Source organism: Vidua chalybeata, chromosome 12 (assembly GCF_026979565.1).
Source record: "Vidua chalybeata isolate OUT-0048 chromosome 12, bVidCha1 merged haplotype, whole genome shotgun sequence".
Taxonomy (NCBI): Eukaryota; Metazoa; Chordata; class Aves; order Passeriformes; family Viduidae; genus Vidua; species Vidua chalybeata.
Window position 1 is genome coordinate 6,805,763 of NC_071541.1, and position 24,380 is coordinate 6,830,142.

Sequence of the window (24,380 nt, forward strand, 5' to 3'; positions counted from 1 at the left end):
AGGAGATCTGCAGGGAGGTTTTCTTAAGCCTTTACTTCCAGGTTGAGCAATCCTTGAGCTCCTTCTGTTTAAGCTGTCAGCTTTGCTTTTGGCCTTAGGGTAAAAAACTGACTGTGTTCTTTTCCTCAGAAAAGTTTCTTATCTTAAAGAAGTGGATTATAATTTTTAGTCAGACAGTAATTAATTCAGGTTTCCTTCCCTCCCAGAGTAAAGAAGATAATGACATCACAACTCCCATATGCTAATGTAATTAATTCTATTTCTGCTTCCCTGTTGAGGTAACAGCACAATAAGAGCCAGCTGGTATTTGGTCAGATGGGCCTGAGAGGTCAAGCACAAGTTTTTGCCATTCTGAGCTGGAGAAGGGATCAGTCTGTAATGTTTGAGGTATCTTGTGATGTTGGCAAGTGGAATAAGGTAATAGACTGACTTCAGTTAAAAAATATTGCTCACAGTCAATGATACAGACCCCATAATTAGTTTTGGCTTAAGATTCCTCAGTGTGAACTATAAGTACTTGCATTTTGTTGTTACTCTTAGTATTGAAAATGTATCAAGCATCCATCGGGTGCCCTAAAGGTGTAAGACTTAAGATTGTGACTACACAAATTGTTGTTGATTGGTTATTGTTCTGCAATTTAAACATGGTAAGTGGACAGAGTTAAATTATTCTCCTGGAATCAAAATGGACATACTTTTACCTCATCTGTGTGGACATCTACTGAAGGAGGACAGGTAGGAGCAGCAGGGGGAATCACTTGGGTGCTTTCTGTCTGTTCCCTATGGCATATATTACTGAAAATAAACAGGCTGACTATTCTGTGACTGCTTTCCCATATGCCTGTAATGTCATTGTCAACATCCCTGTGGCCAATTGCTGGACAATTTTGTTTTTCTAATGGGATATTTTGTCTTATCTTATACTGACTGTCAGTACAAAGCTGTGATGGCCTCAAAGTTGTGTTGTTCTTTTTGACATGGTACCTCATAGGTATCACTAGACAGTAGTGTGGGATACAGGTTGGTGTACTTGTGACTGTTGTGCATTGGAAGTTGCCTGAAGAGCATGTGTGGGAGCTCTGTAAGATGATCTTGAATCATGTTCTGCCACATGTTCAGCTCATGTGTTAGCATCTCCTTTCTTAAAGAGGTAATTTATTATTTTGTTCATTAATCTGCTTTCTGTCTATTGTGCAAACTTGATGGTTTTCACTTACAACTTCTTACCTTAAGCAGAAAAATAGTCTTTTAGGCTGGAATGCATTCTGATATTCATCACCTCGAAAGAAAACATCTAGAGTATGTGTGGTCTTTAGTGTTAGCATGGTATAAACCAGAGAAAGTTTTATTACTAAGGGATGCTAATTGCTGCTCACTTCAAGTCCATGGTTCTCAGCATTCTGGCTCAAGCAGTGAGAAGAAAGGCAGAATCACCCTGACAGACATCAGGGTTCAGCATCACCTTGAGCTTTGGCACCTCCAAGTCTCTATAGTCACAGACACAGGATACAGTGAGTGAATTGGGGTGAAACTGTTGGGTTTTGCATCAGTGATGCTTCATGCTGGTCTGAACTGCTCATGGCTTTATAGCTTTGCTTTCTGGTGTTAATACTTTCACATACTGCAAACACAAATTCCAGGCTCTGGGGTGGACACATGGGACTGACTTCAGCAGGAGGAGCTGCTGGACATGGACCTGGCAATAGCAGCAGCTCTGGTTCAGTCAAGGAGCTATCCAGAGGGAAGGCAGGATTAATCCTGCTCATAGGACTGATCATCTCAGTTTGGCACAGCAAGGCAGTGGCTGGTCCCCCATTATGTTTCAATCCCTGGCTATTGTCCAAGCAGGGTGTGAAGCTGCTGGCAGAGGAGGTGTGTTCAGCTCTGGGTTATGCTGACCACAACAGCACCCCACAGTAAGAGAGGTGAGAATTCGGCCTCATGCAAGTCCATCTGAGATACATTTGTAGATGTATAGAAAGACAGAGATACAAAACATCTTGATATAGAATTAGGACAGACCCAGGGCTAGAAAAATTCTTTGATCTGGCTTCATACCTGTTTGTGTCCTAAAAAGGAGCCCGTTTCCATTCCATTTCTTGACAAGAAGAGCCTAAAAATGTGATTCAATTTCAGCCAGTCTGATCTCTGCATGAAGGCAAATCCATTTTGCCTCTCTCCTCTGTTTCCCAGGTAATGGCAGTCCCTGGGGCGGCTGCTGTTGAACCAGCTACAGGCAGCAAATCCAGCCAGGCAGCTGGAGCTGGGGCTTGTACTGAAGCTTTTGGCCAGGGTTGCTCCTGTGGAGTTGAGGGAGACTGGTCACACACTGACTGACTGCATGAGGGGAGCTCAGCTGAATTTTGGTCTGTTTTATGGAGGTGTGCAATAATTTATTATCTGTGTAACTGGATCAGAGCAGGGGTAGAAGTGATGCGGGCCAACCGCTGAGTGGCAAATTTTGTTAAAAATCCTATGTTACACATTCAGAAAACTTGTGATAATTAGTCAGTTTGGGATCATACTTTTTTTTTAGCAGGGAGATGTTGTTAGCTCAAGAAAGAGATTTTTCTTCCCCCCTTCTCTTACTCTCTCTCTGTGTTTTACTTTTTTTTTTTTTTTGCTGCTATGTGCAGCTCTTATGAACTTGGAGCTGAACTGGAATTGCTTGAATTGTTACATGTCTTACTTAATTGTGCAAATTGCTTTCTATTCCAAGGACTAGTTAATGTAGAAATGGAAAGGATTAGGACTGTTGGGATAAGTGAGCATTCCATCTTTTAATATTTGGTTTAGTATAACAATAGTTACTATGTGAAAAGCAGATCCTGACTCTGCCCTGTCACCCTTTCATGCAGGCAAAGTACTCGCACAGGGCTTGAGTCTTCCCTGCTCTCTTTCTTGAGATAGATCCAAAGTACATTAACCAGCAGGAAACACCCATAAATCAGCTGAATGGGTTCTGGGCTGAGGCTTCTTGCCCAAGCAAAAATAAATGGCATTAGTGAGAAGACGCCATCAGGAAGCGATATCCTTTCACAGGATTGGGTCTCCTTTTAAGTCCCACATTACAAAGAAGAAACCAAACGGAAAAAAAATTAAGATAAACTACCAGGTCTGTATAAAGACAGTGAAAACAGCATAGATTGTCTTAGTAAAGTATGCAGTAAAATGGACATTATTCTAGCCTTTACCTGCCTCTCCAATGATTGTGAACTGTTAAGTCAGTGCATGGGCTCACCTGATACTTGCATTATTGAACTGTAGTTTGCATGGTTTTATAGGATTTTTCTACTCACTGGAGTTTGGTTTTTCTACAAAGTAAAAGAGAAATGTTTTGTTTCTTGAACCCATCCAGTTACTACCATGTGTAAGTAGATGTGTTTCAGGTCATTGCGAATATTGAGGGCTTGCCAAGAAAATAATTTTTCTTCCTGATTTCTGTTACTATGTTAACACAATAGAAAAAAAAAGGGAAAATAAGGTGGGGAAATATCACACCCTTTTCTGATGTCATGTGTGGCAGTAGGAAGCTGGTGCTGCAAAATCACAGTTTTGTGTAATGTGAGAGATTTTCCCTTCTGCCTGATGGAGCAGGGCAGCATATTGCGCCATTCAGTGAGAGCAATGCTGTTGTGGCCATTGTAATGGAGCAGGATATCAACAGAATCAGGCACACAGAGTTCCTGGCAGTGCCTATGTGCAGCTCCCATTAACATGGCCAGGATTTTACAGATGGATTGAGAGCAGTGCACAGCCATTAGCATTTAATTTTTTACAGGTGAGTGCACACTACCGACATGCAAGAAAGATGCATGAAGATAACAGTTCACTACTACCAAAGTCCAGGAGTGGCTTTCCATTGAGTGCATCCCCATCACTGGTGCCTGGTTTTCCAGTAACCGGGCTGACAAACACCCAGTATGTGACCTGTCCAAATAGCACACTGCAAGTGTTAGAGTGACTTTGTGAGTCACAATAATTCAGTTGTTTTGGAAGCGATGATGTGTCTGACTTCATTTGTGTGCTGAATGGGGAAAGAGCACTGATACTGTACCAACACTTGGCAGCATTGGGTTAATGATTGGACTTGATGATCTTAAGTATTTTTAAAAACCTAAATGATTCTGTGACTCTGTGCCAGATCTCTGTGCAAAAAGGAAATTTATTTTTCCTCTGTGCTGGGCATACCTGGCTTTGTTGGGCTCTGATTCCCTTGCATGATCAGGGCCAGGTCAGGGCTCTCAGAACAAGATGTGGAATTTCATGTGGTACTTTTCTGGGTTTTGTGTGGGTTTGTGGGTTTTTTTAAAGCATGTAACACCAGCTGCAGGATTTCAGTGCAAGCCCAGTGAATATCAATTTCTTTTATACTCCTGTGTGTTAGGTGTCTTCAAAGATAGATGTCTTTGCATTTCCCTCTTTTTTGCCATCTAACTTCCCTCTGACTGGATGGTTGGAGGTGACGGCACCTGAGCCTCATGGTCCCACCTGGGGCCCTGCAGAGCTCTGCCTTTACTCTGCAGCCTTGTCTTCAGCCTCGCTCGAGCCCTGTTGAGCATCTCCCCATCCTTAACACACTTTTCCTTGGGCACCTGCTCCTTTTGGAAGTTAGTTATTTAAAAGAGAAATTTGAGTGGCAGTCTGAGGGTGTAGAGAGGAGCTGGCTGAAGGGCTGGGGTTAGCACTTTCTCCTCAGTCTGGTCCTCTCCTCACTTTTAAGTTATTTGTATGCATAGTTGGCTCCCCAAGCTGATTGGCACTGAATGAGTCGGGATAATGTCATGGTTGCCCACGAAGCAGTGCCAGCATGAGAGCATAACCTTGCCAACACAAGGGCATTGATTAGAGCAGAGGAACTAGGGCAATCCAATTATAACCACAAATGCCATTGGCTTTCTCGAATTCTTACTCAAATAACTGCAGAATCTCTGCTGTATTAAGGTGGTCTGGATTATATCAAGAAAGGGGAATTTAAAGGACTTAGGTAGTACAGAGTAGGCAAGATTTAATTCTTAACTACTCTATTACCTATTTGCACATAGGGTAAAAGGATAGTATTTTTCAGATAGGTAGAAGCTGGCTGATCCCCTTTGCTTGCTGTGATACTGCAGAACATATTTCTTTTTTTGGAAATAATTACAAATATTCCTAAAAGGAAACTATACAGGAAAAATAACTAAGAAGTTTCCTATCATTTCAATCTTGTTTGAGCATTGAATATTCCTTTGTTCTGTAATATTATGCTTCCTCTAACCTACTCAATGGGTCAGATAAGGAAATGTGATCTTTTCCACCAGCATGACGAAATTAAACTAAAGCTACAAAGAGCATGAGGGTTGTAGCCTGGAGTCGTAGATGAGTAGTTCAGATCTGGCTTTATATTAAATGCAGAAGTGAACAGTCTTTCTTGGGTGAATCACATTCAATTAGCTACTTCCTATGATGAACTGATTAAAAATTAAGTGGCATCAAATAAGCCTGATTTTGCTCTTACATTTAAATAATGCTATAATTACATACTAATCAGATGGTAAATCTTAATTGTACATGTTCCATATGTTTTATATGCCTGTTCTCCCTCTTCACTTTGTCGTCTTTGTATCAGCATGGAGTATATTTTCAGGCTGCTTTTATGTTTGGCCTAATTGAATATCAAAAGCAGTATATGTGAAACTTCCTGAATTCTATTCTTTGTCCAGTGGCAGCTGTGCTATTAGATGACCTTTACCATTCCCGTAGCACAGAATAATAAAGGGAAGGGGGGAGCTGAAGCCCAGCCGTGTTATTGTTAGAGACAGAAATAAATCATATATAATTACTTTGCTGTGAAGGCCAAATCCTGCCGTCCTTCATGCCTGAGTTAGAAATACAGGATTTGAACCTTTGTTTCCTGTGGTTTCCTGGCCACCTTGGACGTGCCCAGAATCCTCACGCTGCTGCTGCAGTGGTTAATTACCATTGCAGGGCTCCATCCCTCCTGCACGGACCAGGAGCTGGCTCTGCTGCAGGGAATGTCCACCTCTAAGTGCTACTGGCTTCCCCAAAATGGCTTTAAAAATGAAGCCTTAGATGTTGAATTACATGGTGGGCTTCCACAGAGTGCTTCTGTTTCAGCTCCCTGCTCGTTTGGAGCAAGCCCACACAACATTGTTGAGGTAATAGGTATTTTGACTTGGCATACACGTGGTATTAATTTTATTCACTCCAGGATGTACTGTATGTTTTTTCTGCCTTTTACCCGTAGATCATGACCACAGTCACAAAAAGAACAAGCGAAAACATTGGAGAAGGCAGTGGGCAGAGAGCAGCATATTATCTGACGTGGAGATGTTGAAACACAGCCTGGAAGTGAATTCTTTTTCTGGGGACAGCAACAAGACGGGGACCATTGGTGAAAAGAAGAGCCACAGGCGAACGAAGCGGTTCTTGTCCTACCCACGTTTTGTGGAGGTGATGGTGGTGGCTGACAGCAGGATGGTCGCCTACCATGGAGCCAACCTACAGCACTATGTCTTAACCCTGATGTCAATAGTGAGTGTTCAACCAGGGCAAGTAGATTCACCCACAAATCATTTTCTAGAGCCCTTCTCTGCTGCGTTCATATGCAACGCCATCAGTTTGCCTTCCCTAGGCGTGGAGATAATGCTGGGGTTACATCAAAAATGGTAAAACATGGCTTGAAAATGCTGGTTGGAGTCTTCTTTCCCAGATGCATCACGCTTCCTGATCCTTCTCACACCTCTCTTCCAGCTTTCTGAACATCAGACACCATGAGCAATATCACTGGTTGTTTAGTCCACATGCTGTACTCTTCTTTTTATTTAAGCCCATGTGAAATAACAGCTGAATTTAAAAAAGTACTTTGGGCACTGTGCCTTCCAGAGGACTGATGCTGGTAGGTCATGCAGTTGCCTGACTTCCCTTGCTGTCGCAAGGGGAAGGAGCCTGTTGTCACCTTGATCCTTAGCATAGCTCTCAAGTTGGCTTTCCAGGCTGAGAACAAGCAGCTGAGTAGCTGCAGTTACTAAGATGCAGTAGTGCAGTTTCCAGACAGGCAGTTCTGTAGATGCAGAGTGACTGGCAGGGAGTATCCAACATATTTGTGTCTCTGGAGGGATGTTCATCCTGTTCGACGGTAGAAGTGCACGAAATATGTGATCTGAAACTGCCCATGTCAAAATCAGGCAATTGGAAGAATAAGATGCTTTTGACAGTCTTGTTTGGTGGTCTTTGTGTCTCAGAGCAGAATGATCCTTTAATTTGGTGAAATGTGTGCTAAAGCAAAAGGAAATGTTAGGTTTCTGTGATACCAGCAGGTTTTTTTTTTCATTCTAAAATTGTGCTTCTGCCAGAAGGTCTCTCCAAGTAGCATCAAAGCACTGAGTAGGGCAGAAGAGCAGCTCAGGAGAAAAACAGTTGCAACATGAAAAATATATGTGTTGTCTTAATTGTTTATTTCCTTGAATGTTAACAGTAATTCCAAATATTGCTTTTTGAAACAGGTGGCTTCTATCTACAAAGACCCAAGCATTGGAAATTTAATTAATATTGTTATTGTGAAATTGGTCGTGATACATAATGAGCAGGTAATGGAAATTTTCTTCACCTTCTGCTTGACAATGGCATTTGTAGTGAGCATTGTCATGAATAATTAAAATACCTGCTTTCTGTGTGTTGCTTATCAGGATGGCCCTGCAATATCTTACAATGCCCAGACAACATTAAAAAACTTCTGCCAATGGCAGCAGTCCCAAAACCACCCAGAGGGAAGTCACCTTCGGCATGATACAGCCGTGCTTGTTACCAGGTGTGGTGAATATTCTCATGAAAACTGTAGCCAGTTGTGTGTCAGGGGCCATAAGCATGTAATATATGGGAAATGGTCAGATTTTAATGTGGATGTAATGATATTTGCAGTTGTGGGAGCATGTGTCCACCAGAACGAGATGATTTTGAGAGGCTCAAGGCTGTCTAAGGTCTGCCCATGGGTTTAGCACAAGATTAAAAACTCTGTGGTGGGGAGTTAGTTTGGACTCTGATGTGGCAAACCAGCATGAGAAGGTCCGTTGGAGGACCAAGAGTTGTTTCTGCTGTTGTTACTTGTGTTTGTACCTTAACTCACTGCTGCATTGAGAATTAATGTGTCAGGTCTCTTCTGCTTTCAGACAAGATATTTGTAGAGCGCACGACAAATGTGATACTCTGGGTAAGGAAAACCTTTTTTTTTGTCTTTTAATAACTTTTTTTGCAGTGACAATGTTAGTTGTCTGTGCTGAACTGTGAGTGACGTTTCTTTTTCTATCATAAATCTCTCTGTTATCTCCTAGGTCTGGCAGAGCTGGGCACAGTCTGTGACCCATACAGAAGCTGTTCAATTAGTGAAGATAATGGACTGAGCACTGCTTTCACAATAGCACATGAACTTGGCCATGTGTATGTTTTATGTAAATACGTTTACATTTAAATAGCCCAATATTTATGCTAACTAGGGCTTGCCAGCCAGGCTGGGAACTGGTACTGCTGAGCCTAATTATTTGAGGGGAAATCAATATATTTGGCTAGAAGATGCACCACTGAGGTAGATGAAACTGTGGGGTGCTCTGGAGCTTACCTAAGAACAGCCAAACCAGCAGGGCCATGTTTTGGGGAGGATGAATGACAAAGTAGCACAAGCAGCACCTAAGAAATGACATCTTGACCAAGCTATTGGAACTAGCCAGGGTTTTGGGCAGAGGTCCTTGGGGAGGACCAGGACAAAGGATGCTGGCACATCTGAACTATCTTTTGGGACTGAAGTCTTCTCTGAGAGCAGGTCCTCAGCCGGCCACAGCTTGTCCCACAGCTCTGTGTGGTGCTGGTGAAGGCAGTGCAGCAGCTGTGTGTGAAGGAGGAACTTACCCAGGGCGCCTGGGAGGTGATGGAGTGTGTAAGTGAGCTTGATTCAGCTCTTGAACTGTTTCATCATGGAAAATCTTGTGCTGCTGGACATCCCCAGAAGAGATGCTGCCATTCACCTCCTCCAGCAGAAATTTCTTTCAAATGATTTTTGCTTTTTCTCACTGCTAAGCAGTCATGGGAAAAATCACCTTAGATCACATAGTCCTTTACCCCTGGCTACAACCTTCGGCAGCTGATTCAGTCCCAAACCATCACATGCCTGCTTTGCACTGGAGGTCTGTAGGTGTGGGATGGATGAGTACTTGGGAACAAATCTCTCATTGTTCTAAACTCTTGCTTTTCTTCAAGGAGAGCTGGCTGAGACAGTCTATTTTTAACCACAGTAGTATTTGTTTAACTAAGACTTCCTGACAGAAAGTCCCCAAAGTTTTGGTGTTCCCCACACCTAACCTATGGCTAATTCCTTTGTTAATGCTGCCTCAGAGCTGCTGGGGGGGTTAGCAGTGCTCCCAAGCAGGAAACGCCTCTGTGCTCTTTTTTTCAGAGAGCAGAGTGAAAAGATGGTTTGTTGGAGGTAATCTTAATGGAATACAAACTCCCCAGCCTTGGAACACAGGATCACACCAGGTCACTTCCCCTTCCCCACTTCAAACAGCCCAGCACTTTAAGCCGCTCTGTCCCCATTAGTGAATTTACCACATTCTTCAAGGTGTCATGTGCTGCAAACTTCATGTTGGTTTCTCTTGATACCAATGCTTGCTGGCATTTTGTAAACCTGCCACATAAAGTATAGGAGCCAAGTCTATCCCTGGTGCAACCCTGCTTAAGCAGCAGTGTGGCCCAGGGTATTCAACTGCAATAGAAAATATTTTGCATCCAACAGTATTGTGTACATGAGGGTCTGCAGTCAGTGGGCTCAAGTCAATCATCTCCTTCAGAGTTCCCTGAGATCAACTCTTGGATCTGTGGTCAGATCCAGAGGATTTGCCATTTTTATGAAGGAGGGGCCAGACTTCAGCCTGTCTGCAGGATAGCAACCATCAGCTGAAAAGGAAACTGCAGCTGGATTTGCATCTTACTCTAGGCTCCCTGGAGGACTTCTCTGGCTGAATATATGCAGTCATGGAGTGGGGAGCTTAGCAGGGTGCTGCACAGCTTTTCCCACATAAGTGCTAGAAACCCTGTTCATTAACACTTCTAAATTTATTATGAATATGTGTGTATTAATACTTTTATTCTGTAATATCTGTCAGCAGCATATTTAACGAAAATTCTTGGGTTTGCTTGCATTTAGTTCGCTCCGTTGCCCTTGCTATGCTAAATACTTGATGTTTGCCTCTTAACTGACTCTCCTTTTTGCTGCTCTTTTCCTCTTAGATTTAACATGCCACATGATGACAATCACAAGTGCAAGGAAGATGGAAGTAAAAACCTCCAACAGCATGTCATGGCACCAACACTGAACTTCTACACCAATCCCTGGATGTGGTCAAAGTGCAGTAGGAAATACATCACTGAATTTCTGGAGTAAGGCCTTGCATATGCATGTGTTGGGCTGTTTTCACATGTCCATGTGTCCCATGGAATTCTTCAGTTAATTTGGAGTCATAGTGTGCAGCGTTTGGAGGAAATCAGAGGGATTTGTGTGTGCACGCATCCTTTACATAGAGCAGGAATGCACCCCTGGCATCCAGTCCCTGCCAGTTCAGCCTCATGATAAGCTGGCAAGAACTAGCCTCTCAATAGGGAAGAATAAGTCTTCCCCCATGGATATTTCTTTTAAGGAATGTGTGTTCTCCTCAAACCTGAAGAATGACTTTTCCAAGCTTTGTGGCCCAGATACGGAGCTGTGTTTTAGAAGGCAGATTGAATCTGCCTTTCTGCTCCACAGGTCAAGATAAAGCCCTGGCACTAATCCGTGTGGGAACACCGTTCCAGGAGCCCACGGGTCAGTTTGCATAGTGATTCGCCCATTTTGCTGTGATGCCTTCCCGTGTGTTGTGGTGTGGAACAGAATGAGAGCCATGATGGTGTTCTGGCAAATCCAGGAGCTCAGTCCCTTGGGCAGTTCTGCTAATCAGTGATTTTTTTTTTTCTGAATTCTTTATAAAAATGCCAGTGCTTGCTCAGCAACTAAATGCACACTTAGAAATGCTTTTGCCATGGTAGCTGACTGTGGTGTGGTGGATGGTTGCTGTCACAGCACAAGGGTGATGATGTATGGGTAACACACCCTCCTGTGCTTGAGTTTGAAATAGCTCTTGTAGTGCTTGTTAAATATGGCAAACGTGGTGTGCAACTGCCCTAAGGCTAATTCAGGCAAACACAAGTGAGTTCTGATCTCCCACCTCCTGTTTAACACCAGTATTCTGATTTGTTTTGTAGCACTGGTTATGGGGAGTGTTTGCTTGATGAACCTTCATCAAGAACTTACACATTGCCTCAGCAGCTCCCAGGGCTGATTTATGACGTCAACAAACAATGTGAGTTAATTTTTGGACCCGGATCCCAAGTGTGCCCCTATATGGTAAGTGAAATTTCACACCTTATTTTTCCTGGTTTTGCCAGAGCAAAATAAGGTCTCCTGGGGTTGGATGAATGGCAGACTCACAATCCATCAACTTACTGTCAAGCTTGTGAGTTAATGATAAATCTGGGGGATAATTTCATAAAGGATCATCTGTCTGGTAAGGCATATGGTACATATTTAATGTTTCAATCTCTGCAATCACTTAAGCAGATGCAGTGTCGGCGACTTTGGTGTATCAACGTCGATGGTCCCCACAAGGGATGTCGAACCCAGCACACACCTTGGGCAGATGGGACAGAATGTGAGCCTGGAAAGGTCTGTAATACCTGGTGGTTTGTGCCTCGTGGCTCTATTTCCTTGGGCTGAGGCTGAGCATATCAGTCAGAATCATCCTACCCTAAGGCCAGTTGTGTGGGGCAGGGACGGCTCTGACTGCTGTGCTGGAAGCCCAAAGCAGCTCAATGTGTTTTAAGCCTGATGGTGCCTGGGACATCTCCAGCCCAGATAACGTGATTAAAGTCAACTGCTTGGCATAGCATTGTTTAAAGCAGGTATTCCTGGAGTGCTTTTCTTTTTGAATTAATGCCCTTGAGTGAACTTTTGAGCAAAACTTTTGCAAAGCTTCCCTAAGCTTTTGTTAGAAATTGCCTATGTGATGTGAGCAATTAGTAATTCTGTGTAACATAAACTTGTCAGCTGGCTTTTCATCTTGACAGCTTCAGAGTAAAATATAGAATTGGTTGACATTTTATGTATGGAACATTTTTGGCAGCAATTCACAGAAACTTCCCATTTCCATGTGCAATTTTAATTTCCAGCTAGCTTTGTGGTTTCTAGGGTAAGTGTTTAATTTTTAGTTATTCGTATCTGTAGAAAAATAGTTGAGAGTATTTTTCTTTTATTGAGATACTAAAGCTTTTGAATAAAAATGCTAACTGGTTCTTACTATTTGTGTCTGAATAAAAGTATTCTCCATCTGTGTCTAGTAAAAATAGTGTGATGTTATTCCACACAGTATAGCTTAAAATTTTGCTTTCCTGGCTCTTAAGATCAACACTAATAATAATAATGTTTTCTTTAGAAAGAGTCAGAAAGTTAGAAAGTTTTAGATCACAGTCTCTCAAAGGAACTTTAATAAGAATTCTGGATGCTATTTTAAATATAGTTTTCCATACAGGCTGTGGAACTCTTTGGAAATTTATCTGTTGATGTATGTGTCTGAAAACTCGATTGTTCAGTGACACTTGACTGATTTCCTTCAGGACAATGAGCATCATGTATCAATTTGCCTTCCTTTCTTAGGGAAAAGTGCAATTGCAGATTTGTTTTTATGGTTGAGAAAGTGCATTAGAGATGTAGTTGGAATGTCTAATGTTTTTCTGTAAAATCCCCGTTTTGAGCATAGGTGTCTGCCGAGTCCCTGTGACTTGAGACATTGTGCCCTCAACTTCTCTGTTGGTGAGCTTGGGATCTGCTCACTGCTGAAAGATCAGCAATAACTTTGAAATTTTCTTGAAATACCAAAAATCTGGGCTGCAGCAAACCTGCATTTACCCTTGGATATGACCAGAGTGATGTGCAAACAGCAGCAGCTGAGCAGATCAGCACGCCCTCAGAGCCACCCTGTGTCATGCAGTGTCCAGCTGCATGGCTCTTAATAAAGACCATGTGAGCAAAAACATTTCAGGCCACAAGTTTAGACAATCTGACAAGTTTAGACAAACTAGATAAGCGTGATCTGAACATCTCAGCTGAGAGCAGATAGGCTCTTAAGAAAAGCTAATGCAGCCCACTCGTGTTCGGGCAATTAAATGTGTTCTCACAAAAGGGCTTTATGGAGTAATTTTGCTGTCTGTGTGCTCATCTGATTCAAGCTTAAAGTTTGGATCAACATAAACTCTGTCCTGCTTGGTATTTACTTGGGCTTGTAAAGTGCTGAGGTGCGAGCCTGAAGTGCTTTTCCTTGGAATAAATTGCTATTTTGGTACTCTGCTGTGGCCAGGAGCCCTGTCAAGCTGCTACTTGCTGACTAATGCCTCAAGTCTGCATGTTTAAAGCTCATGCTGTATGGGTTGGCAGATGGAGAAAATATCATACCATTTTTTATGGAGATATCTTTGGAAATAAGAGAGCCTGAATAGCTAAAAAAAAAAGATTTAGCTAAAACTACTGGGATGTAGATTTAACTGGGCTCTAAATTTACTCTTAAATCAAGGGCATTAAAAAACATGAGAGTATTAACTTATGCATATTTTGCATGTGAGGACACTGAATCTGATACTGCTAAATCAAGCCATAAGCCCAGCCCAGATTCTGGCTTTGCTGCGTGATGGTTTTACCATGTTCCACAGAACCAACTCATTGCTGGGTGGAGATAAATCTCTGAAAGAAGATAAAGGAGGCTGTAAATTTGGGCCACTCTCCGTGGTGGTTTTCAGGGCTGTTTGAAGAATGGTAACAGTAGAGCAGATGAACAGTAATGATTGTGTCTGCTGCCCTGTGGCAGCAGGTAGTGTGTCTGTTATGCATGCAAGGAGCTGCACAGCCCCTTCTGCCCCCTGCTACTCCATTCAGCCAGCCAGCCCAAGGATGGCAGCTGGATTTGGGAAATTATCTGGAACTCCAGTGGCAAGACAAAGGAAAGGAAAGTCTGCTGTAATGTCTTCCATCCCTGCCAGTGCTCTCCAGCTCCACTGTGTGTCTAAGATATTTTGAATTTGCTCCAGACAATCTGCCTTTTATTCTCTTCATTCTGTGAGCTGTAAGCTTATAGGAAAGAGGACCCTGGCAGGCTTTTTAGTCTTTCTGCTGTATCTCAACATAGAAATTATTTTTAAAATATGAAAGGCATAAAGGTTGCACAGCCAGACTGTTCACAGTGTGGTTCCAAGAAGCACCATTGTGTTTTCATAAGATAATCTTGCCATTTATTTAAAACAGCTGCTCTTTTCCCTGCTTTGCTTTACCATCAACTCCAACCCCCAAATTTTTAATAAAATCAATGGATGTAGATGACTTCCTGGTTAATACTCAACCATGAGATGGGAGACATATAGGTCATGTCACGGTCTGTAAGCCATGTTCATTCACTAGTTAGCTATTCAGTCATCTTCCCTGGGTCAGTGGTGCCAGGCATGACTCTGGTTAGATATTTAGCTGTGAGCATCAACATTGCTGCAAGAAGTTCTCCACTGGGACAGCACTATTGGATTGGTGTCATGTATTTCTGTTGTTTAAGGATAGCTGTCACTGTATAGGGACCCAACCTTCATGTTTTCAACCTCTAAATGCCAGGAAGAGTTGTGCATTGTAATTTGTCCTGCAGCAAAGAAACAGGCATTTCAGCTGATTTTATTGCTGTCCTTTACTGTAGCAGATGGGTTTTAGTCAGTTTTATCTGGGAAATCAGATCTTCAGATGAAAGCAAATCTGGAGTATTTTGCAGCCTAGAGATCATGCTTGTCTCTGAGCAAACACCACATGCAGGAGTCAAATTATGAGTTCTTCAGCTGTCCTGCAAACCATATCCATGGTCAAATGCACCTGAGATCAGCTTTCTTCATCAGCAAAGCTATGTGACAAGTCAGCCTTCATGGGAAAAAGGTGTCATATGTGCTGCAGAGCTGGTGACCTGTGGGATGCACAGCCCCATGACAGCTTGATTCTGCTCTGTTTTCCTAGATAGCTTTATCCAAGGTGGTTCATAAGGGTGTCTAAAAAAGCAGGATGAGCTTGTGGTGTGTCTTGACACAGCCTTGTGCTATTAGTGGAAGGGCTGGAAAAACAGTGCATCAGCAAATTTGACCCTGTTCCCATAAAGATCATCAGATCTGAACAGCACCTGGTGCACAGAAACACTACAAGGGAATATTTTTAGTGATGCTCTCTACCTGTATTCGTAGTCTGTAGCCTCTTCTAATCTTTGAGCAATCAGCAGTGTTTGGGCTTCCCATAATTACAAAGATTTAGGCATCTGTATGTCTCTGGGTTTAAAGCAACTGTAGCAAGCACTGTTCACTGAGAGGGGACATTTTTCCGTCTCTTCTGGTGAGGCCAGAAGGTGACTCTTCCCTCACTTCTGCATAAGTCTGTGTAGTCCATCTAGTAAACATACCCCAAAGGACACAATTTATACCATGAAAATAGGGATGGGGGCTTGCCAAGATAACTTAATCCAGTTTTCCAAACAAAAGAAAACAAGAGGCATAGCTGGAAAACAGAAGTGTAAACCAGGTCTTGGCAAATCCCATGTTGTGTCTGAGTGTAAAAAAAAAAACACTTGGGCTTGAGGAATTAATTTTTCTATTTTATTTGCCTTTTGGATTTGGAAGTTTTCTGCTTTGGGTTACTGTGGGGAGATTTGAGTTTTCCCTGGTGTTGTTTCTCCTTTTTGCCTGTCTGCTCTCCTGACACGGCTCTCTTTGCAGAGTTTCTGCAGCTCTCCAGGAAATCAGATAGAGCAGCTTTTTGAAAAGCCAGTGCTGTGAGTTTGCTGTGCTGCTTAGCACCAGTAAACAGGGAATATTTGGTGGTTGCTGTTGTCTTTAGTCTTTATCCCATAAATCATTCCATGGACTCAGCACCTTGCCTTCACTTTGCCATTTAAGGGCATTGAGAAAGAAAAATATGGAGGTGACAGACGAAAGTAAAAGTAGTTCCGTTTTATTTGATTGCAAAATCATTGTGTGTGGCTGAGAAATAAGTGAGGCTGAGTCTTGTTGCCCAGGCTGGTCGCTGTTGGTCGCTCATAATGCAAAGCAGCATAATCCCACCTTTGCCATGTCTCTCCTTCATGTGCAGCACTGCAGGTTTGGGATGTGTGTGCCCAAGGAGCTAGAGGCACCGGTGACAGACGGAGCCTGGGGCACCTGGAGCCCCTTCGGGACCTGCTCGAGGACCTGCGGCGGCGGCATAAAGACGGCGATTCGAGAGTGCAACAGGCCCGAGTGAGTGCACAGAGGGGAAGTGCCACAGGGTGAGATGGGGAAAAGCAGTTTGGGCTGCCCAAATGGGCTGAAATCAGCTTTGGCTGTCCCCAGTCCTTGTGAGTGCCAAGGACAGGTGGCTCTGCCCTGGGGATGGGTGGCTTTGCCCAGCGCGGGTGAGGCAGGATCTGGTCATTGGTGTGTCGGTGAAGTGCTCTAAAAAGGGATCCATTCAACAATGAGAGATAAAAAGCTGATACCTACATGGGTTTATTACCTTCTGTTTTCCTGTGGAGGCACAGCTGGGGTCCCACTTCCAGAGGTGTTTTTCTTTCTCCAAAGCTGTGATTCAGAAAGGAGGGAGAAAGGAAGGAGCCTTCCTTTTTCACCATTTTACCCCGGATTCAGTTGCTTTTGCAGCTGTTCCTAGAGGGCTTTATAATAATGTTTTCTACTGTTTTATTCCTGCTTTGTCTGGTTTTTCAGCTTTTGGCTGCTTTTGCAGCTGATCCTTTATACAGTTACGTTTCAGCTGGTGCAGACTAGCCAAACCTCAGCAGAAATCTGTGACCCATTAAAAAGTGGCACTCAAAAATGTTTGCTATCAGCCTGGAATGCAAAATCCTGCACCATTTGAAATGGCAGGGAATTTTGCTGTGAGCTTCAAGGAGACAAATATGTAGCTGGTGCAATAGCAATAGCTTGAGCAACTGGTATGAAGGCAGCCTGTTTACGTAAATTGGGAATTGTGCTGGTTTCTGTTTAAATGCCTTCTTGCAGAACAAGGGAGGCTTTCTGGGTTTTTATTTGGGACTGAGATACAGACAGGAGAGGGTCTGTGGGGCTGGTTGCACTGAGGAGTCTTAAAAAGATTCCTGTTTCTCATCACTGGTGTAGGATGGTTTATTGCCAAGGAAATTGCCAATAGTGTAGTTTCATCACTGCTAATGGGAGAAGGGAGAGTTTATACCTCTGACAGTGGTGGTGTGGTAACAGGAGACGCTGCTCAGCACAGCTGGGCAAGTGTCAAAAGTTGAGGCTGAGAGAGTAGGACACCAGCACATTAATTAAAACAATGCTAAGAAAAACACAAGTGCAGAGGGCTCTCATCTGGCTGTGCTGAGTCAGCACGCTCCATATGGTCTTTGATAGCCATGGAAAGACAAAAACAAAGCATCTTTGCATCTCTGCTGCTGAAACTTTGGATACTGTCAGCAAGATGTATTCCTGTCTTCTGAGAGGCATCTATTCAGACTGATAGCTTTTTGTGATAGAAAATCTCCTTTATCCTATAGGCTAGCCAAGGGATTTGAAATTCCATCTTCCCTGATAGCTTGTGCTTTGTATCCTGGTGCTTCAGTAGGTGTATTGCTGTGGCTGATATTTGCAAAAGCACCTAAACACACTCGGCACCAAGCTGCCTTAGGAATCCTTATGATTGATAGTGGTTATTTTCCAGGCCCCCTTTCCTGAGCCTTGTGCTGGCACTGGCCTTTCTTCTCCAACCCCTCACAAGGTCTCTGTGAGGAGTAGTCTGTCCTGGCACAATCCACAGAGCTTTCCACTGATTGTTGATATGATTGTTGCTTGTAATTTGACACCATAGTGTGAGCTCCCACCACCTGTGTCGCCATTATCATGGGGCTGCTAAAACGGTGGAAATGGATGAGACCCCACTGGATACTCTTGCCTTTTTCCCTTCTCAAAGTACTTCAAAAAGAGACAGTTTCTCCTCTGTTGTAGAAGGCAGCAAACCCAACCCAGATACCCTGAAAAAGGCCTGAAATCTCAGTAAGTCTTTTATATTAAAAGTTGGTTTAGCTTTTTAAAGATTTTTCTGTGCATGAGAATCTGGGGTGGGATCTTGCATCCAGTAAGAAAATGTGTTAAATCTGGCATTGAAAATTACATCCATTCCCTCCATGCTACAGAAAGTAAGGCTGCAACTCCTGCCTCTCTTTGTAGAGTGCTCTGACACCTACATGGGTGAGTATCCTGCTGGGATGCAGGAAGAGCTGTAAGCCTCTGGAATGGCAACAGACTGTTTTGACATGCCCTGAAGGAATGTGTTTGCTAACCAGACCAGACCCTTCCCACTGAGATTGCCCACATGGGAATTTGAGCCTGGCTGGTGGATAAAGCCCATGGCTGTGGTGCATCATCACAGGGTCTGTGGTGCAAACCCTGGTTTTCAAAGAAAGACGTGTTGCAGAATTATGGGAAAGGGCATATTTGATAACATGTCAATACCAGAAGCCCTGTTTTCAGGAATGGCTGTTTGGATAGGGGAGTGTTGTCTCTGGATGTGAGTTAGATCACATTTGCATTTTAGTCCATCACAGAAGTATCCACCTGTGCTGAAAACTGTCTGAGCCTGACATGCAAACACATGTATAGATAACTGTGCTAGCCACCAACCAATTCCCAGTCCTAGGACTTCCTGGAATGCAGGGAAGGATATCTCAAACTGAGCTGTGCACACTGGAGCTTCACAGATTTTTCTGCAGTCACGCATGAGCACAGGTACATGGGCAAATGTGCAGATGAACACATGTGCCCTGCAGTTAATTCTCCTGGGGCTTTTCCTTGTGACAACCTCAGTGCTCCCAGGCAGAGCTGCTGCCCATGGGGCAGGTGCAAAGCACCCCCAAAAACAGCACTTCTTGGCAGGTGTCTGTACCTGGTGCTGCCAGACTGCTGGGAGCTGGGTGCTGCCTCAAAATCTGCAAGTGAAAATGCTGAAGGTGATGGATTAAGCATCATGTATTTCAGACCTGTTGGGGTGGGAATGGGGATGAGGCCCTATCATTCCCTAGGCCTGAGAGTCTCTGGGGTGCTGGGAGGGGTGCAGTGGATCTGGGGTGTGTGCAGTACCTTGTCAGGGGAATGATACTGGACTGAAACTGGCTCCACGCTGGCTGTTAATTGGTCAAATAGCTGACTCAGAGAGAAGGGAAATGGAAGCAAAACAAGGAGGTTTCTATGCATGTACTGCTTTCCCTTCTGTCTCTGTGGTACATTGTTGATGATCCATAAAAATATTACACAGAACAAAGTATGCTGTATTTCTTCGTTACACTGAAAATTGATGTTATATGAGGGTGACTTCTTTTTCAGGGTCAGCTCTTTCTGTCCCTCACATGAGAAGCAGTGCTGGTTAAAAACACTCTGAAACTTGTCAGGGGAGTTTGGAGCTGTTTTTAAGTCTCAGAAGTGTCAGTGTGCTTTGGCCCCCAGCATTGTCTGCAAGGAGATTTACTGCCAGGGTTACAAAGCTGACAGTTTGCAACAAGGTGGCAAGCTTTAGCATCCTTCAGTTTGTGGTGTGTCCATGTGTCAATGTTATCTCAATCTCAGGGGTCATGTCTAGAGAAGAGAAAACTAAATAGTAGCTTGAGATTTTTGGATTTTATCAGACATACCTATAAAAAAACAAAAAAGGACTCCTGCATGTTCTTCATGTTCTCCTTAACTAAATAGTTAAGAGTTTCATTTTAGTTAAAATGATTTATATTGGAAGCAATGTGGTTGCCATAAGAATGTTGTAATTGCATTTTTTTTTAAAAGAAATGCCCTCTTAAGGGTTTGTATAACTCAGAGGCTTTGTCAAACTGCAACAGTTCTGCAGAGGTAGAAATGCTTTTGAAGTGAAAATGATGAATCCTGTTAATTCCCCCATGAATGACTCAGACTCACCCAGGTCTGGAGTGTGCTGTTGCCGTGATTAAGAAGGTTCCTCGTGTGCTGTGTAGTAATATGGTTGAGATGTCCCTTTGTAGCCAGAGGTAGCTTATGTGCCTGCATGGGAATAGTCCACGGGATGGGCTCTGGTATTGGGAAACCCCCAGCAATTGCCATTGTGCCTGCAGGGCAAGGAGGAGTTCGGGTTGTGTCTGCAGGAGCTGCTGTGCTGGGATGGCCCTGGAGCTGTCCCAAGTGTAATCAAGTAAGTTCTTTGAAGTTGTTTGTCATAACAAGGTGGACAACAGACTAAATCAGTATAAACAGGGTTTAGACTTACTCCTCCATTAGGAATTGTAAAGGTGTAAAATCAGTCTGTAATCAGGAATCTACAATGGTCACTGTACAGTTGTTTGGGCTTTTTATCACTGGTACTTGTTTAATTGCAAACACCAGAAACCTTTGTAAGTGAAAGGCATTTCACTTTCCAGATGGCATGTGAGAACTGCCCTCAGAGCAGATAGAGATGGTGTTGTTAGCTATTGCTCAGGGCTGTGCCCGAGGACAAATCATACCCTCTGGCATTTAGGGTAGGACTAGAGGGGCCTGCACTAGAGCAGTGAGGATCTCCGTGACTGGAGGATGCTGGCAGGAAAAATCCCACGTGTGTAACTGGTGGTGCTCAACATCTCACCTGCAGCTGCTCAAGGGCACAACTCTTTCCTGTGATCATCCCTGGTATGGTGCTGATGGGGTGGTGGGAAGTCTGCCTGCCTTTCCTGGTTTTTCAGGCAATCTTTTGGCAAGAGCAAGCTGTTCTGTGCTTCTGTCTCTCATTTGTTTCACAGGAACTCTGTTATTTGAGTCACAACAAATTTTCAAGTGTTAAGAGTGAAGAATTGTTATTTGTGGGAGAAATGGCACTGCTGGGCTTCCTGAGTGGTGGAGGTGCAGAGATGCTAAAAAATTCAGTTCAGCTGCAGGAACTTGTTGACTTACTGTGTGTAGAGACCACTGTGCAGGTGCAGGGAGGTGCTGTCTCTTTTGTTAGAGGTGCTGGCTGTATCCAATGTGGAGATCTCATGGTGAGCACCTCTGTTCTGAGGGCAGGGGTGGTTCCCATTTATCACTCATTCATCTGCATCTTGAAGGGTTCTCCAAGTGTGCAAACCTTGTGTGTGTTTCTTCACAATGGAGCTCCAAGGGAAGGAGCATTCTGCCAGCATCCCTGGGGCACTGATGGGCACCTGGTCCCCAGGCAAGGCAGAGATGATCCTCAAGAACAGCCCTGGAAGGCAGGAGTTGTGGGTGCACAGTTGTTGGAGCCTGGCAAGTCACTCTTCTGATTGCACTTCTTGCTACTGCAGGCACTCATTTTTCAGGGGGTAGGTAGAAGATGTAGGTTTGGTGGTTATTTTGATGTGCAGCTCATTCTTGCACCACTGTTGGCAGATGGAATGGGAGAGGCTCTTTCAGTCCCCAGGGTGATGTTCTCTGGCAAAGGCTTCATCTACATATGAAAAAAAAATAGTTTTATGACTACAGCCCTGAATCTGTGAGTCAGGAAATTTAAAATGGTAGCTTCTCCTGGGCTTATCCTCTGGGTTTTATGTGGCTTGGATAGGATCTCTCTTCCCAGTTTATACCAGTGTCATCCTGCTGTAAAATGGGAGTAAGTTATTTATTGGCTGTCTTTGGTGCTTTCTGGAATATACGCAGGTAAAGTTGTTTCAAAGTGCTCAGCATTACCATTTTTAACATTTGGGGCTAGAAATCCTGAAGGACTAAGTGCTGTCTGACCTTTCAGCCTCTGCAGGGGAGGAAGCCTTTTCTCCTGTAATGTTTAGTTATTTGCAACCCACTAGATCAAAGGCAAATTGTTAGCCACAAAAGCCATAGGACTGATGGGGTTGTAAGGAGACATGGGTCTGAGTGGGATCCCTCAATGTGGAAATAGATCCTCAGGTGGGGAAGATGTTGCTCTTCCTTTCTGGTTTCTCTCACTACCATGGCATCCATCAGAAAGCAAATATTCTCTGTCATCCCTTTTTATTGCATATGTGGGATTTTTTTTGTTAGACACCACCATAGCATTTCCTGCTTGTCAGCCTGGGATATTAATTAAATATATGCAGAAAGACAGAGCCCACAAAATGCTGTTGCAAATCCTGACCGTACTAAACCTGTTGCAGAATTGCAATTCCCCTCATTTCCAGCCCAATGTTGTCTCTGCAGACCCAAAAACGGTGGGAAGTACTGCGTGGGTCGTCGCATGAAGTTTAAATCCTGCAACACCGAACCGTGCTCGAAGCTGAAGAAGGATTTCCGGGATGAGCAGTGTGCCGACTTTGATGGGAAGCACTTCAACATCAACGGGCTGCCCACGAATGTGCGCTGGGTTCCCAAATACAGCGGCAGTAAGTGGCGGGGGGGATGCAGATCCTGCCTCCTGGATTGCTGCCTAGGGGTGAGGGTGTTCAGATAACGTGCTCCTGGTCTCCCTCCCTCCCCCCGCAGTCCTGATGAAGGATCGGTGCAAGCTGTTCTGCCGGGTGGCGGGGAACACGGCCTATTACCAGCTGCGGGACCGCGTCATCGACGGGACGCCCTGCGGCCCCGACACCAACGACATCTGCGTGCAGGGCCTCTGCCGGGTAATCACTGTCCCTCCTCCTCACCAAAGGGAGATGGCACTTTTGTAGGCCAGGCAGGCTGGCGCTTCTGCACCATGCTCCAGGCAGTTGTTGGCATGTCCTCTTCACTCATGCCAGCAGCATCTGCAGACTCTGTCAGCCTAAACTGGTCTGAAACTTGTGCCAGCCTCCAGATTTGCTGAAGAGCCACACATGGAATCATAGGATCATTTACGTTGGAAAAGACCTTTGAGATCAAGTCCAGCCATTAACCCAGCACTGCCAAGTCCACCACTAAACCATGTTTCCAAATGCCATATCTACATGTCTTCTAATACCACCAGGGAGGGTGACTCCCACCACTGCCCTGAGCAGTCTATTCCAGTGTTTGACAAACTTTCTGGTGAAGAATTATTTCCTAGTATCAAATCTAAATCTCCCCTGTTGAATGTGAAGCTGTTTTCTCTTGTCCTGTTGCTTGTTACCTGTGAAAAGAGCCTGACCCCCACCTGCCTACAACTTTCTTTCAGGTAGTTGTAGAGAGTGAGGAAGTCTCTCCTGAGCTGCTTTTTCTCCAGGCTGAGCTCCTCATCTCTCTCAATCACTCCTCATCTTAGTCTAGACCATTCACCAGCTCTTCTTGGGACACACTCAAGTGGAACATGTTTACACATCTGCCCTAAGTTACTGAGGGCTGTGGAATCTCAGCCTAAATCCCAGTGTTGCTTCCTTCTATGCTTTGCTCCAGTTCTTCCTGATCAGGCCCCAGAGCCCTACATTTCCATTCACGATTGTTCTTCACACTTTTCTCTATGGGAACAATTGATGCAAGAATTTTTTTGTAGTGAAGGCATTACCTGGTGCAAACAGTTGTTCTGATTCTTGCTTTGTAAAAAAGCCTTTTGTTGTAAAACCTCGTGGGATGGTCACACAGTAAATCAGTGGAAAAATGTGGGGAAGCAAACCAGTTTATCTCACTGCAGCCTTTTGCATACACAGCTTTTGTGTGCCTTAATTAGGAGATTTGTCAACGCTGTTCTAGTCTGTATTTGCTCAATCTGTTTTTTTTCAATTTTTCTCTTAAAGCAAGCTGGATGTGATCATGTGCTGAATTCAAAAGCAAGAAGAGATAAATGTGGTGTTTGTGGTGGGGATAATTCTTCATGCAAAACTGTTGCAGGCACATTTAACACAGTGCATTATGGTAAGAATCTGTTGCTAAAAACTTTATAGTGAAAAAATGTAGGTCTATAAAAGCCATTATGATACTTAATCTACAAAAACACCGACGTAAAACACAAAATCCTTCTAGCTATAGTATATTCCATTTCATAACTATTTATGCTATCCCTAAATGAAAAGTATCAGCTTGTGTAATGTGAGGTAACTTAGCTCATTTCCCTTCGCCTGTAGAAAGCAAATCAAATGCCTGTGTAACGGCCTTGACTTTCTGTTGAATCTTTCCTAGGTTATAACACTGTGGTTCGCATCCCAGCTGGTGCCACTAATATTGATGTGCGTCAGCACAGTTACTCAGGGAAACCAGAGGATGACAACTACCTGGGTGAGTTGTACTCCTTATTTCACTCCAGAAGTCTCCTTGGTTGTCTGGTTGTAGTGATGTATCTACTGGCAGCTCTCCGCTAGGGAGGTTGAAGATTTCATTTGAGGGAGATATTTTCTTGGTGAGAATTTTTCTATGTCTGCCAA

General features: G+C 43.8%; 1 protein-coding gene across 3 annotated transcripts in view; it reads left to right on the top strand.

Moving 5' to 3' along the window:
* ADAMTS9 (ADAM metallopeptidase with thrombospondin type 1 motif 9) overlaps positions 1-24,380 on the top strand; it is a 79,338-nt gene that overhangs the window by 7,865 nt on the left and 47,093 nt on the right. For 2 of the 3 annotated variants that reach the window (XM_053953545.1, XM_053953547.1), the window contains exons 4-16: positions 6,248-6,534; positions 7,506-7,589; positions 7,689-7,810; positions 8,169-8,209; positions 8,331-8,436; positions 10,279-10,428; positions 11,287-11,428; positions 11,639-11,746; positions 16,232-16,377; positions 22,273-22,454; positions 22,555-22,691; positions 23,757-23,874; positions 24,139-24,234. In XM_053953545.1, the coding sequence (XP_053809520.1) occupies positions 6,248-6,534; positions 7,506-7,589; positions 7,689-7,810; positions 8,169-8,209; positions 8,331-8,436; positions 10,279-10,428; positions 11,287-11,428; positions 11,639-11,746; positions 16,232-16,377; positions 22,273-22,454; positions 22,555-22,691; positions 23,757-23,874; positions 24,139-24,234 (1,719 nt within the window). The remainder of the gene's footprint in view (positions 1-6,247; positions 6,535-7,505; positions 7,590-7,688; positions 7,811-8,168; positions 8,210-8,330; positions 8,437-10,278; positions 10,429-11,286; positions 11,429-11,638; positions 11,747-16,231; positions 16,378-22,272; positions 22,455-22,554; positions 22,692-23,756; positions 23,875-24,138; positions 24,235-24,380) is intronic. The other variant, XM_053953546.1, reaches the window with a different exon arrangement.